The sequence below is a fragment of the Podarcis bocagei genome, assembly GCF_964188305.1.
Source record: "Podarcis bocagei genome assembly, chromosome: 1".
NCBI classification, from domain to species: domain Eukaryota; kingdom Metazoa; phylum Chordata; class Lepidosauria; order Squamata; family Lacertidae; genus Podarcis; species Podarcis bocagei.
This window is the reverse complement of record NC_138125.1, coordinates 94,216,268-94,232,708: the sequence shown is the minus strand read 5'-3', so window position 1 is coordinate 94,232,708 and position 16,441 is coordinate 94,216,268. Positions and strand designations below refer to the sequence as shown.

Genomic DNA, 16,441 nt, shown 5'->3' with positions numbered 1-16,441 from the left:
AAACAGCAGCAAAATAAAACCAAAGTGTGTGCGGGGGGGGGGGGGGGAGTAACAGGATGTAATGGTACGAAAGCTCTAAAATCCTACAAACACCTCTCCCCTGGAGTAATAAATTAAATTAAACAATGGGTTGATTTGCTAGCTTTTCATCACCCCCATGGCCAGCTGTCTGAGGCAACCGCTTCATGCTGCCTAATGATGGAGCTGGCCCTCAACCATTCCTAGCAATAATATGGAGGTGCCACCCCAAACACACTGAACACAGATCCTGATAGAGCAGCGCTTGGTGTCCTACACCCTAAATGATTGTCTTTCAGTGCAATCCAGAGAAATTTAGCTGAACATAAATGCCACTGAAAGCTAGGATACTTAGATGTGCGAGTAGACAGAGCCAGCATTAACCCTTAATGAAGTCAGTGGAGCCCAGCTAGAAATGACAAGGCCGTTGTTTGGATACCTGTTTGCATACTTTCCTGTATAAAATGAGTCTTCTATTTACAAGAGTCTACTCTGTACATGAGAAAGACAAAAGACTATATAAGGGATGGAAGCAAACACCCCACGTACCCACCCAAACCTCAGTTGTATTCCACTGCTTTAAGCACCTTTCTCCCAGTCTACCTCCAGTGCTAGATATGAGCTGGACAAGGGGGAGATTTCTTAAACCAGGATATAATTGTGCAAAGACCAATCAAAGTGCAAACAAAAATCTCATTGCATAGGCAAGTTCATAAGGCACACTAAAATTCAATGGCAAACAAAGGTGGCAATCTGTGATAATGTATATCAAAAGTTTCTAAAAATAGTACTATTAATCAACTAGAAACTGCCCCATTTGCTCCATTAATTAATTGGGGGGGGGGTCATTTATGTACCTGAAGTACAGATGGACAAATTCATGAATTTTGGTTTCTATCAGGTTTCTTACTACTCCAAACGTAAATTCAGTTCTCCACATTTCTGAGTCTATTTTTGCTTTTGTTATAAATTTCATTCCTGTTGAAAAGTCATCAGAGTTCTCCTAATATCCACCCATTTGTATGCAATTTTGCCTAAAACACATATTTTGGCAAGCATATTTCCGCTAATATATGAAACACTTTTGTATGTTATTTTCACTAATATGCACATTGTTATGCATGCATTTCCCTAACATACCCATTTTTGTACACATCATTTGGTTGGAGAACAGCATTGCAAAATTCAGAGAACCACAAATTTCACAAATTTGCATTAAACAAGGTTGCATTAAAATGTAAGCTGAAAAAAATCCTCTCCCATCTTTCACTTGAAGATGTAATATATTGTATTCTTACTTGTATTTTCCCAGCCAAGAGTCAGCCATGAGGGCACCAATGACAGGTGTAAAGTAACACAGACTTGAGAAGGCATGGTAGACGGAGGTGGATGTATTCTCATCCCAGTGAAGGAAGTAGAGGAAATACAAAGTCAGAACGGCTGAGGGATAAAAACAAAGACAAAAGCAATGAGTTTCATAAACAATGTGTGAGCCCCAGAGTGTGACAATAATTGCCATTTTCTTTTCCTGAAAGAGGCTCTGTGCTTTTACCAGTGGTGTGACAGAAAGAAATCCAATGAGGGTCAGCTTTCACTACCATGAAAACTCTACAGCCATACCAGGCTCTGTAACTCTCCAACAGTTTGACTTTACCCCTGAAGGCGCAACTTTTCCATTGTCTCCTGAGGCAGGCCGATGCCAACAATGACCAAAAGAAACCCAAGGAGGCTCAGCTTTCACTACCATGAAAACACAGTGATGAGCAAATTGCCCTTTCTCAGTCTCTAGCTATCATCCCACTGATACAAGCATACAGCCTCCAACAGAGGAAAAGCAAGCAATCCTGGATGTCAGACCAATAGACCTTTCCCTGTCACTCTTCCTTTCTCTCCCCTATATGCTCCTGGTCATTCTCCAGAGATTGTAGCCCTTGCTGACCAGCTTCCAGTTCTGCTTCCATATTACTGTCCCCAAAGGGAAGAGACAGGAGAGAGCTTCCATAGCAGGGGGCGAGATCCAACATAACTTTAGTGCAAGCAGTTTGAGAGTTGATGTCCGAGCAGTAGCACAAATAGTAATGCATAAGCTTAACTGTCACCAAGTATAATAATAACATTCAGTTGGAGGTTATGAAACTTTTTACTCAAGCACAAAACACTCATTGAGTTGGGCTATTGCACTATGGCTAAGAATATGGCTTCTACTAGTGGACGAGCAGTTGCGCAAGTGGGCTGTCACAATGGGTGCTTGATGTGGAATTGATGCTTCATTTGCACACTTTTCATGAGACATCCACACAATGCTTTCATCCTTTATTGCTCCTGTGGCTCTTCCCACCTTTTCTCAGAAGACAGAAAGTCTGACATTTTTCAGAAGAATAGAAGAGTGATGCAATCTCCACAGGTGTAGATTAGCATTAGTATTCTATCTTTTTAAAAGTTTGGGGATTTGGTTCTCTCTTTCTCTCTCTGTGTGTGTGTGTATTAATGTTATTTAAAAGCACTGAAACTCCTACCAGTAACCTATGTTTGCCATGTTGCTAAAATAGCAGCGATCAGAAAGGTTATTTTTTAAATCTTTTGTTTAAAATGTAGTATTATGGCACTTAAAAAAAATGAATGAGAATTAGAGCACTATAACACCAAATTTGTTATATAATGCTCTTTCTGACCGAAGCAATTTTAGCAAAATGTACACGGCTCCCATTTTACATAGTCAAGAGAGGTGATTTTTTTTGTATACATGTATTCCTGAAATAGTTTTTTTTAAAAAACAAAAACAAAACAGCATTATAGTGTTATAGCACTATGCCTTTCATTCATTAACAAAGGCAAGAAAGAATTTTAGAGCTTATTAAAAGACAAGGTTTTAAAAATAGGGCCATACAAAATGGCTGCTGCAAGGGTTTTAGTAGATGTGTGCTGAGCTTCAGTTGGCCCCACCCACAGCAGTTATGTCATGAGCACTTGTGTACAGAACACAGCAGCATGCAGACACAGAAAAAGTTCAGAACTCCCAATAATGTGGAAAGTCAAGTGCAACTTCACTTGCAGCTTACAGCAGAAGTGCAATTATTCAGGAGCCACCCACCTGGAAGCAGCCTCTGGCACCATGTTTATAACCTTTCAGTCTATCCTGTTACTGTGTACACGTATCAGAGACAGCTGAGATATCTGAGGCAATTTAAGATCTGAAGGCAAGGAATCTTTTCAGATAATTCCTACTATTAATTCTCTCCTCCCACCCACAGGCCACCTTTTATCATCCTAAAGGCAAAACAAATTGCAAAGAGAGCCAAACTATTCTCTGAGAAGCTGTGGAGAAATGATGAAAGATATAACACACACCTTTCATGCCATAGTAGGAGAAGCGCTCGCAAAACTCATTCACCACAATGAAGGCGATGCTGAGAGGGTAATTGGTACCACATACTTTCTAAAGAAGCAAACCAGAAAAAAGGTAGTGTCATACAAAACTTGTCCTTCGGTCATATGTACAGTTGACATAATGACGCACAGCACGCAGAATCCCAGAATCAAATGTACAGACCTATAATTCAATACTGAATTGGCAGATGTCCCCAGAGAAGGGATTCGAAGGAAATACAGAGTTTATAATAAACAAAGGCTTGCCCAAAGGCTGACAATCAGCACAGTGAACGAATGTCAAATGGAGGTGAATAAGTTTGAAATATATATTTCTCCCTCTGTATAAATTTTCCAGCTATAGCAGGCATAATTGCAGCTTTGCAAGTTAGATAAACAGGAACCACAAATGTTCATGATTTTCTTCAAACTCATTCCTTGCATTCCCAGTCACCGCACTCTACGGGAAAGGGCCTCCTGCAGACACCTTCTCATCAGGAGTCGTCTTCCATATGATGGAGAACCAGGCCTTTCACGAGGCAGCACCTACCCTTGGAACGCCAATCACATATCAGACATACCTTATCCATTACCTTTTCAGCACACCTGGAAGACCTTCCTTCACCAACAAGCCCTTTACATGTGGATTTTTTAAAAAAATCCCTGTCCTTATCTGCCTTGGACTTGAAATTGTTCTTATTGCTGTTTTTATATTATTGATATTTTTCACTGTTAAATTGCTTTGGGATGTTTTATGGGAAGTGATCCATAAATGAAACGAAACGAATAATTACATGACCACCTGGTCTAAGGGACAGCTTATGTGAGGGAAAACAGCTGTTGGCAAAAAAAAAGGAAAGAAAGAAAGAAAAGAGGAGGAAGAATTTTTGTGGATCAGAAGTGATCAGGGCAGATGTCAACTGCTTTTCTAGAAAGTTCAATTTGTTCCATTTAGTGATTAATTCTAACCACGAAGCAAATCCCAGCATGCTTGGGTTCCACCTATCCAGTAGTTTGTAATGAGTTCTATCCAGTAGTTTATGTCATCAACAGAAAAATAAACAAAAAGGGGGAAGAAAATGATAATGCCAGTGTCGGTAAGACACAGGTCTCCAGACATCACACGCAAAAGGATTACTATGTAACTGGAAGCAACGTGACACTCATATTGCATTCAGAGCCAAGCCCTCATTTTGTCCTCAACTTTGTGAGGCTTCGCTGTAAAACAAGGAAACAATGTTAGCTGGCATTTTCCCCAGAGTGCTGTTGCATCATTTTGTGGTGTTATCTCAGGACATAAAAGAGACAGCATAGCCTATGGAGAAACATAAACCCATCTGATAGTGGGGGGGATAAACAGCCTATCCAGTGCTGGTGACATGTTTCTGACAGCAACTAGCTGGTTAGGTGAATTCGAAGGCCCAAATTTAGAAATTAGAAATTTATATTTAGGCACTGCAGATATGAACAAAACAATTAAACTTGCACTTCCTCAGAAGACTCTATCCCAACCAACAAGCATTCATGTGAATATGTGCAGTGAGCTCCTGCATGAACTCTTTGGAAATCAGAAGCTGCTGAACACACAGAAAAAGCCCTCCACACGTACAGTTCTACATGGAGGGATTCTCTATACATGCTCATAAAATGCTGAGTCTGCAGCAGCAATCCTGCTCCATCCAGCACATGTTCACTGGAACTTCTGTTAAGGAGAATTTTTGCTCTCCTATCAGGAGTGTTCACTAATCAGGTGAGTGTCATCATGCTGTCAAAAACCTGGATGAATTCAAAATGAGGATTAGTACATTAGGCATGCCAAGGATGCTCCTGAGTACTAACCCCTATTTTGTACTCTGTTTGGATTCATTCAAACATCTGTCATTATCCAATGAGCAATTATTTTCTTTCAAAGTAAAAATAGCACCTACCTAGCATCATTTCATGCATCTTAGCAGAACAACACACATCAATGCCAGAAGAAGAGGGAAACCCTTCTCCTTCTAAGTTAATGTATGATGTGAACCAGAAAGCACATATATCAGGATCACTGTGGAATTTAAAGAGGATTGAGACACATCTCATTAGGGATGGGTGAATCTGTCCATTTCAGTTTCCCAGTTTTCCAATCTTGAATTCAGCTTTCCATATCAGTTGGTTATTTTCTTTACTGGGATAACTGCATTGCAGAATCCAGAGAAAGACAAATTTTGCAAGATGGCTGTATTTTGGTACTGTCATAGTTTCAGAAAGTACGGATTAGGCAAGCTCACCTTTAAATGTGAACTGAATCAAATTTTTCTCTCAACCCTACACCTCATTAATGAGAATAGAACTGAAACTCTAAGTTGCTCCTAACCAAGTGTGTGTTTACATTTCAGCCGAGGGCAGAACTACCTATTCCACCTCCAGTGCCTCCAAACCTAGACACGATTGCTTCTTGCAAAGAAGTTCTGGGCAGGTGCAACTTGCAGCAGAGAAGTGATAGGCAGGAAGAGGGTGCTTAAACCTTCTCTTGCCCATCGCTTTCCCCCTTGAAATTTCCTTCTACTAGCAGCCCAGGTTCATTTGTGTTAGTAGACGAAATAGAGGTCTGGAAGCCCTGGTTCTAATATTTGAAAATAATTTTTATTAACCCAGAACACTTTATTCTGGAACCTTTGATTTTATCTGTTTATTAATCTGCAACAATTACCTCCCAAGTTCTGAGGAGATTTATGTGGCCTTGCTAAACTTCTTCCACCACTGCTTTCAATCCTGCATATCACTCCTTCCCACCTTGTCTATTTGGGAAACCTGTCTTGTCAGGCATCCGAATGTGACATAATGTTTGAATAGAGTAAACACAAATAAACATAAACCAACCTGTATGTGTGAGAACAAGCAATTTGGTCAATTCCCAGAATGTATGAGGGAACTTGAACGTTTTTCAGGCCTACACACATTGCATTTTGTACAGATGTGACCTTCTCAGACACTATATTCACTGGAACAGGTATGCCTGATGGGCATGGTGGAATGTTGTGAGCTTGCTTCCCTATAATACTTAAGGGGGGGGAGTATGATCACATAATCTAGGTCCAAACACCAGTTTTGTGTTTGTGTGTGGGAGCAGGGCTTAATAAAAAAATTTAAACCATTAAAGGTAAAGGTAAAGGTACCCCTGACCAGAAGGTCCAGTCACGGACGACTCTGGGGTTGCACGCTCATCTCGCTCTATAGGCCAAGGGAGCCGGTGTTTGTCCACAGACAGCTTCCGGGTCATGTGGCCAGCATGACTAAGCCGCTTTTGGCGAGCCAGAGCAGTACACGGAAATGCCGTTTACCTTCCCGTCGGAGTGGTACCTATTTATCTACTTGCACTTTGACTTGTTTATAGCCCATAGTTTCTTCCAGTGGATATTGACATTAAGGGGAACAACACAAAATTATGTTGGCTCATTCCTTAAGGTAATTACAGCATTAACTTATGAATTTGCACAGGTGTCAATGCTAATGCGTTCCTGTATCCATCCTTGAATCTGCACAAATGACAAAACTGTATACAGTGAAAGAAATTCATCTGATCAAAACCTCAATCAGAACACTTTTCCAGATTATCCCTAGTCATGCTGCTGAGTGACCCAATTAGACCCTCTCCCCATGACTCCTCATTTTTATTAACACTATTAATTTTTTTAATGGATTGAGAGGACATTCCAACATATGAGCACTCACCAAGCCACCCCTTGTTTTACTAAAAACCAGCAAGGTTTCCCCTCTCCATCTGTATCATCATGTATGTTCCTCTTCATTAGCCTTTTGACTTTTACAAATATACATAGCACAATCTTGTTCTTTGAAGGTTATGTACTTCCTACTCCAGTGCTTGACTGCACATCTACCTTAATTTCTTCCTTAATTCACCATTGCGTATCTATTCTTTTTGCAGCAATCTTTAAACTAGCTCTCTACAAATACAGTCTGGAGAATAAAATGTGCGCTTTTGAATAAGCTAGAAAGGCTCAGGAGCACTTATCCTCAGAGAGGGGAAAGAAGGAGAAAAAATCTAGTGGAAATTCTGACAATAGAACTAACCCATATCAAAATATTGCCGCTGAATTGGAAGCTGCCTCCACTTTTGAAATCCAGCAAGCAAAGCTGCAGGCTCACCTCCCCCTCTATGTATATCATTCTTGCTTCCTTCAAAAGAGTGTTGTTTTTGCCTGGGAAATGCATTCCAAGAAGTGGTAATTCCCAAAGAAGCCATTGGCTCGGGTTTGTTCCTCTGTTGTCTGAGCTGCCTTTCTAGTACATTAATCAGGTTAGCAAGAAAGAATTTCGTTTCGAATCTCTAATGCTAATACCAACCCTAGGCAAGAAATGGTGCTTGTCTGTCTGAGGCCAAAGCACAACAGGGGAAGGCGAGAGCAGCAAGCTCTCGAGAATTGTTCCAGGGAAGTTGAAAGAAACAGCAAAATAAACTCGCCCCAAAATAAATACAAGCCTCCACCACACCCCAACCAAGACAGATCAAATACTTACCGGGGACTTTTTCTCAGGAGGGCAAACTCCTTCTGAAGGATTATCTCCTGCAGAAATAAAAGTGAACAGAGTCTCCTTAGATTCTTTTCTCCCTGAGAGGTCCATCCTATGCCTTTCCTGTTTCCCTCCCCAGTTTGCCTCACACAACTCTCTGCTGTCGTGGTGAGTTGGTTGGGAAGACTTCCAAATGAGTGGAGTTTAGTTCAGATTTAAGTTAACCCTGATTGTGCACATTTTTCTCTCTGCCAGGCTGAGGCAGGAGGACAGCTTCATGAGGAAGGAGAAGAGCAAAGTTAAACTGGGCTGGTGGAACTGTCACTAAATCACAAGGGTCACAGGGCTGTCCTCAGCACCTGCAGGCAGGGCTGTGTGTGCCGTTTGCTCTGAGCACACTTCAGGTACTCTGAGTAACCCTTGTGTTGAGTCAAGCGAAATGCATACTGAATGATAATCCCTATTCCAAATGTTGAAACTCATAATTAGTGGCAAGGTTTGTGGCTTTGGGCCATCTCTGCTATAATAGCAGGCTTATTCTGCAGGAACCACAGGCATCCCCGCCTATTTGAAACTAGCTGGCTGAAGCAAAATGATGCATTGAGAGCTCAGAGCAAATGAGCTCTGTGTGGCTTACACTTAGATTTCTGCTGCTCATTTGCTATTTAGGCGCTGCTTGGCTTTAAAAGACTCTGATATCTCACTAATAAACTGCTCCCCAATAAGCTTGCCACAGGAAGAGCAAGATATAAGAGCAATAAATAAATGCATACATAAAATAAATAACTGCGAAGAGCTCCTCACATTTCTTTTGATTGACCCTCTTTTTAATAGTCTCTTATCTGTGCAGCCACCGTAGGCTACTAGTATAGGTAATAAATGGATTCCTCATGCACCCCTCTGCAGAGATAAGGGCAGGGCTTGTATGTAACTGTTTTTGTGTTTTGTGAGATGCTTCCTGCAGGGTTGTTTATAGCTTACCCTGCTCCACAGGAGGAGATTAGCTAGCAACCCTAGTATCTCACAAAGGACTTACCATTTTTGAACAAAGAGGTGGGGGAGAACAGGAAGCTTAGAACTACTGTGTATAATTAAAAGTGTGTAAGATGCCCAGCCCCTCAAAATCCACTCCCTCCAGATTTATTTGTCCATATTGGCCTCTGCCCGGTTTTTGCTCATACTGTAAAAATAAAAACCCATCAATTTATATCTCCTCATCTCCCACTGTGAGAACATGCAGGACAAAAGGAAAAGAGTCACAGCATTGCTCCACTCACTTTTGCCTTGGGCTCTGCCTACCACTGGTAAGTACCGGTAACCCTTGAAAGATCATCCATGAGGAAATGTGGCTCTTGGGCTGAATAAGGTTCCCTACCCCTAGGGCTTTTAAAAATCTTGCTGTACCATTCAGGCATCAGTTCCTCTTTTTATCGCAGTGGCAGACTTTGGGCTCTCAAGTTTCAGCAGTGCCCTGTGCAACAGCAACATTTGGCCCCACACCGCCTCTCGGGCTCCATGCTACAGCACTGTTGTGGCAGCTGCACCAGTTGTGCTACCCTAAAACCGCCTTTGCTCATGGTGCTGCCTGAAGCAGGATCACTTCTTTCTAGGCTTCACACGAGGGTCTATCCTGACTGTGATCAAAGTTTCTGCAGCTGCATGTGTACAGGAGATTCTACTGCCTGGGCAAAGGAGGACTGGGATATAAATCTATCTTTCCAGTTGTCCTACTTTGGCTAAGTTGTGACTCTCCAGATGTCGCTGGCAAGTGTGCCTGCTTGGCCCCATGACTGAGAGGGCCTTGGCCGTGCAACATGCTGATGTCACTCGCGCATGCTGTGTAGTGTGCTGATGTGTCATACGCACGCTGCACGGCTTGTGTGAATGATGTCAACATACCTCACAGTGTACACGCATGGCCACCATGGGATTTTGAGGGGGCCAGGCCCCCACGCCTTGAAATTTTGGAGGGCCCCCAGATGCCCCTAGCTGCTGGACTCCCACTTCCATCAACCCAAAGCAGCAGAAGCACTGGTCAGGAATGATGGGAGTTGTAGTCCAGCAGCATCTGGAGGGCCAAAAGTTCCCTCTCCCCTGTTCTAGACAAATGTATTACAAGCACAAACCATACCAGAACCAAATTACAACGTGAAGTTCACAGTCTCTCATTTCTTATCAGCCCCAAGATCAAATTGCATGCTACCTCTGCAATCAATACCGAAACAGCAAACATTATTTCCACTGCATCGCTCCCTTCAGGGACACCCACGGCCAGGGCGCCTTTGTTTTATCTGCTCCTTGTTTTGTTATTGTAATGTAGAACCCTTCTTTCCTTGCTGCTGTTCATTGCGTCGCATTTTAAGGTGAACAACTTTATAGGAACACACACCCCTATTATTTTTTCTGCTGTTCCAGTCTTGGCAAAAATCTCTGTCATTTTTGTTGCTGCTGCTGCTGTCTGTCATACAAGTGCTCAGCGACTTGCTAAAGGGCATATCTATAGCCACAAGATGACCCGGGAGGGCAAAGGCCTTACCCCCATGCCATTCCTGGCCCTCCTGCAAGTTCTTTACTGGCTGTTTTACGTCCAACAACAAAAAGCAACATCATTCGTACTAAAAAGGCAATTCACACTGCCCCTGTCTCTGGACAGAGCAATTTCATTGGGGGGACAGCTGTAGCTCAGTGAAAGAGCATCTGCTCTGCATGCAGAAGAGCACAGATTCAATCCTCATCATCTGCAGGCAGAGCTGGGGATGTCCCCAGTCTGAAACTCTAAAGAGCTGCTACTAGTCTGTGAGGGCAATACTAAGCTTGGTGGACCAGTGGTCTGAATCAGTATAAGGCTGCTTCTTCTGTTCATATCTGACGCAAGGCTGCTGCTAAAAATGGCAGCTGCTTGTCTAGTTCCGGAGGTCCGTACTTAACCTGAAACTGTTCTTAACCTGAAGCACCACTTTAGCTAATGGGGTCTCCCACTGCTGCTGTGCCGCCGGAGCACAATCTCTGTTCTCATCCTGAAGCAAAGTTCTTAACCTGAAGCACTATTTCTGGGTTAGCGGACTCTGTAACCTGAAGCGTCTGTAACCTGAAACGTCTGTAACCCAAGGTACCACTGCACTTGCAACATGCATTGCAAGGTGATTGGGATGTGAACTTTTCTGCCATAACTCCATATTTGGCTCCTGCTGGCAGCAGTGGGGAAACACCAAATGTTATCATATATAGGAGCCTACTCCTTCGGTCTCCCACCAAAGATGATGGGCACTGGTATTCAAACGGTTTCTGCATGCCACATCTTGTGATCAGTTAAGCAGTGTGGGGCTTACCTGGGCCCCTCCCAATATTTTATTCAAGTTGGCACCCCTGTGATAATATCACACAACAGGAGAAGACGTGCCTAAATGAGCATGGCGTTGAGATGGAATAACTCAACATTGGGCTACATTTTTAGAGGCAGCCCTGTGTGTTAAGCATAACATATAGTGTTGCTCCCATTTAGAGGAAGTGCAAGGATGGGGTTTTGTGGATTATTGCTTAAGTATATGCATTGCTGTTCGCTTCTCTCATTAGCTAGCTATGAGTAAGATCTGAAGCGAGGCACCATTAATTAACAAATGACCTCAGCAGCACCAATCTGATGTCCCACCCTGCTTTACCTTTAGGCTGTCATCTTTCTACACCGCAAAAGCCTCACCAATTTATTCTTTTTCTGAAACTCTTTCCAAGGCTGTCTGTCAGATTAAACCTACTGTGCTGATTTTTGTGTTGTTTTTACAGAGTCCCTGAGAAGTGATCTTAATGTTTATTGCTTAGCAAGAACCAGAGGGACAGAATGTGGATGGTAAAAACCCATTTATTTTGCACTAGGGGGGGTAATAAAACCTTAGGAAGAGTGCTTAATATGTTAACGCTGCAATACTAACCCCATTACCTGGGAATAACCCCGCTGAATTCCGTAGGAGGTGCTTCTGTGTAGACATGGTTAGGAATGTATTTAATTCTGTTTGTATCTTATCCACATTACATTTTATTGAAATTCTTTAAGAAATTAAGTCTGCTGCAATCCTATACATATTTACCTAGGAGAAATTCCCACTGAACTCACTGGGGCTTACTTTTGTGCAGATTATGTGTAGAACTGCACATTATAATGTTTGAATAATGGGCAAGATCTATCACTTCCTCATGCATTGCTCCACACTCATAAATCTGCACTTGTGGAAGTGCTTCCCCACAAGGAATACTGAGTCCTTTCCGTCTCTCCCACCAGCCTCCAGCCACTTGCAACTATTGCTGCGTGCATTGCAAGGTACTCCATCATTACTAAGAACGTGAGGGCTATGCACACATCTTCTTAATATATAGTGGCCTGTTCCTTGCTAGGCCCAAGAAGAAGAAGAAGAAGAGTTTGGATTTGATATCCCGCTTTATCACTACCCAAAGGTGTCTCAAAGCGGCTAACAATATCCTTTCCCTTCCTCCCCCACAACAAACACTCTGTGAGGTGAGTGGGGCTGAGAGACTTCAGAGAAATGTGACTAGCCCTAGGTCACCAAGCAGCTGCATGTGGAGGAGCAGGGAAGCGAACCCGGTTCCCCAGATTATGAGTCTACCACTCTTAACCACTACACCACACTGCAGTATGCAAGATATATTATTTGCTGACCTGGAGCCCAGGAAAGGAAGGGCCACGGCATTAGGGATGCTTCCTTTTTTTCATTATTAATTTTTATTAGGTTTTTTTTAAAAAAACAACAACTTTATTTAACATACAATGTATATATTTTTCTTTTTGATTGCCCACCCTTTCCACACTGATGTTTTTATTTTTATCCTTAATTGCTGCATTATACTTGGCAAATCCCTGATTCCTATTCCACATGTGGTTCAGACTGTTCTCTTTTGTCCTGTCCCACATGAGAAAGGAGGATTTTCTATTCCCCCCTTTTTTCCTGCACAGCTGTTTTTCCCCCCATATTGATTTTTATTTTGTTACATAAGGACTTAACATCCAGCATCCAGTTTCTTTTGCTAAACAGATAGCCTGGCACATTCCTGTTTGTTGGGAGAACGAGCCTTTGCAAAACTAAAGAGCAGGCCAAGTATAGGTAATTTGTTGCCATAGTAGTTAATGGTCAGAGATGTCATGTGGGAGCAATAATGTCAGCATAAGAATGTAAGCTATGGCATCATATGATGAATAAAAATCCCTTTTTTTGCTGTGCCAGAAAACACGCAGTGATTCACCATGAAAATTTACAGAACACATGAATTTTTTGGGGGGGGGTTAGTTCTGGAGTGGACTTTGGGGTGCTGGAACATCCCAAAGCATTGTAACTTCTAAAATGGCCTCGCATTCTCCGTAATTGCAAGGATGCTTTGCAGTGCACCTTGATGAGTGTCAGAGGAGAGGGATGTGAAAGGGCTCCATCAGTTGCCTGAGGGGAAAGGCCCTCCCACAATATATCCACCGGCTGATTGATATTTTACAATGAAAGCAGCAGTCTTCAAAGTTTTGAAAATGCAATTCACAATTACGGTAGTTTAAAACCGAAAAGGACCAGCTGAACCTTTCACAGGTTGGAACTATACTTATCCTTGACACGATTCTGCAACAAAGACACATGCTCTTCTCGAGTTCTCCTTGGCGTCTCCTGTAACTTTCATTTATTTATTTCATTAGCAATGTTTATATGCCCCTTGACTGTAAAAAAAAAAAAAAAAAACCTCCCTCTAACTAGCATATCACAAAATGAAATAAAAATTAAAAATTGTGGATTTAAAACATTTAAAAACAAGTTCAAACTGGGCATTGTATGGCACCCATAACAGTGCCACTGCCACAGATTGAAACACTGGAGTGAGCATATACAGTGGTACCTCGGAAGTCGAACGGAATCTGTTCCAGAAGTCCATTCGACTTCCAAAATGTTCAGAAACCAAGGCGTGGCTTCAAATTGGCTGCAGGAAGCTCCTGCAGCCAATTGGAAGCCGCAGAAGCCATGGTGGACGTTCGGGTTAAAAAAAATAAATCGCAAAACGGAACACTCACTTCCAGATTTGTGGCGTTTGGGAGCTAAAACGTTCAACTCACAAGGCATTTGGGATCCAATGTATGATTTATTGGGAATGGTAATCCCAAACTGTGAAGGGCTTTATATATGAATACAGTGGTACCTTGGTTCTTGAATTTCATCTGTTACGGGAGTCCGTTCAACTCCTGAAAAGGTTTGAAAACCAAGGCACGGCTTCCGATTGGCTGCAGGAGCTTCCTGCACTCAACCGGAAGCCACGTTGGATGTACAGCTTTTGAAAAATGTTTGCAAACCAGAACACTCACTTCCAGGTTTGCAGCGTTCAGGAGCTGTTTTGTTCAGGAGCAAAGCTGTTCGACAACCAAGGTACCACTTTAGTAACACCTTGAACTTGGTCCTATAGCAAGTAGGCAGCCACTGCTAACCTCTGAGCTCAGGTGTTATATGCTGACAGGGTCTCACTCCTGTTAGCAATTGTGTTTTAGCATCCTGCAGTAATTACTGTTTCCAGGTCAAGGACAAGGGAAGACAATTCTGATGTTACCAATGCCTGAACTATTGTGGCCAAGCTCTGCTGATAAATTTTTAGACTAACTTACCCATGTCATGGCGTTATCATGGGATGCGTTCCTTGCCCCACATCACTGGCTGTTGATAGTAAGTGTTGGAGAGCTCGGAAAGGAGACTGGGAGTGCCATATGTTTTGCATATTATATTAATTCAATTTTTTTACTGTTCTATCTATTCAATTGAGTTCCTTCAATTTATTTTTTTCATCTTTCTGTTTCATTTCATTATTCTGCTGTGAGCTGCCCTGGAGGGTTTTACTGAACAGCAACATAATGAAAATATTTTCAATGAATAGAACAGAAATTTATTAACATCACTCCATGCATCTACTAACTTAAAATAAATTTAGGTTTCTTTCAGCTTTGCTCTTTCTCATCCCTTAGGATCCTCCACCACCAAACCTTTGATAAGGGCCCTGCCAAAGGACAATTATCAAACAAGCGGCAGAGTCAAGAAAAGACCTGAGGAACACTGAGCACTAGACACCATCCCTGGCCAGCAGTCTACATGGTAAATGAACAATATGCAACATAGGAAATCCCAGTGAAGTGACTGGCCCTCATTCATTCCACCAAGATTCTCCACATATGTACTTCATTGTACCTGTAGGAGCTCTTATCCTTTGCAGACAGAGAAGTTCTAGTGGAAAAGGGCAACTCTCCTAGAGATGGCTTAGAGTAGAAGAGGGCAACTCTACTAGGGTAGCGAATGAGGACAGGGCTCCTGTGCCTTTAGTAGCAGTGCAGAAAAGGGCATTTCAGCAGCTGTGTAACTGCTCAGTCTTTCAGAGTCTGTGAGCAAGCTTCTTTGCACTGAAGCGCCATCTGTATCCCCCAAAGTGTACAAGAAGCTCTGAAGGATGGGCAGAGTCACTTTACTTTAGAAGGACTAGGGGTGGGGAAGCATCAAATAGCCACTGACCTCTTTGCTTCTCTTTTCCTCCTTTTGCACCGCTTTCCTCCTCAGCCATTTCTGCCTTTTCCTCTGCACTCTGCAAATCCAGCTGTGCACTGGCAGAGGAAGACTTTCTCTAAGACGTCCTGAGCGACTCTGTGCCAAGTCTTGTTAATATTTCACTTTACTGTCTTAGCTCCCTTAGCCACCTCTAAAATACAAGCAAACTTCCTCCCCGCAGCTAAACTTTTTTTTTGTCAACAAGATTAACTTGTTAACTTAAAGTTACTTATTCCCAGTCTGGCCAAATTAAAAAGCTTGCATAGACAGTCCGCATTTGTGTGTAAATGTAGCCCATTGATTTAAAAAGAGGCTTGACATACTTTTGAGGGTTGCACTTCAGAAATCGCCATTTGTTACAGCAGTGGTGGTTTTTAAAGGGTTTTTTTGTGTGTGTATGTATGTTATTGTGGAAACAGGATGCTCGCTCCAGATGAATTAGGCCCAACTCACTGCCTGGCATAAATTGACACAGTCTCCTTGGCTTGGACAGGGTTATGCCATTTTACACCAGCTTAGATTCAAAACATTTAATGGCTCCATGTGACAGTTCTTAACTTCAGAAGAGGAGACAAGCTTCTTTCAGCCTAAACAGGCTGACTTTTATTCCTGTTTCTGCACCCTAGATAGGCTTGCCATTGTTCATAATTGTTGTAGACTATTCATATTTCAGGACCTTTGTCCATACCAAGTAGAAAACATGTTTCATAATATAAGTGGAGTGCTTTGAGCCCATATGCCAGATGGCTGAGAGACTGCAGTTGGTCTAAGGCTGTTTTTTGAGGTTTGGGGTGAGGGAAATGAAATCAATACCTCTATGATGCTTTCTTATCCTGAGGAAGACTCTTGGTCCATCGAACCCAGTGCTATCCTTACTACAGTAACTGCCAGGAAATCTCCAGGCAAGGGCAGGAGGTAGAAAACCTGTCTTGCTGATGTGGCAAGTGGCTAAAATTTCCCATAATTCACAGGGTTAAATG

General features: G+C 42.4%; 1 protein-coding gene across 2 annotated transcripts in view; it reads right to left on the bottom strand.

Annotated features, from left to right (window-relative positions):
• The window catches only part of SLC15A2 (solute carrier family 15 member 2), a 65,817-nt gene extending 50,054 nt beyond the window's left edge, over nt 1-15,763 (bottom strand). The window contains exons 1-4 of one of the 2 annotated variants that reach the window (XM_081188620.1): nt 15,429-15,763; nt 7,906-7,952; nt 3,367-3,454; nt 1,317-1,458 (exon numbers count right to left, since the gene is read on the bottom strand). In XM_081188620.1, the coding sequence (XP_081044746.1) occupies nt 1,317-1,458; nt 3,367-3,454; nt 7,906-7,952; nt 15,429-15,477 (326 nt within the window). In that variant the 5' untranslated portion in view covers nt 15,478-15,763. Of the gene's footprint in view, nt 1-1,316; nt 1,459-3,366; nt 3,455-7,905; nt 8,390-15,428 lie in introns of those variants that run through there. The other variant, XM_081188619.1, reaches the window with a different exon arrangement.
• Between the last annotated feature and the right edge of the window lie 678 nt (nt 15,764-16,441).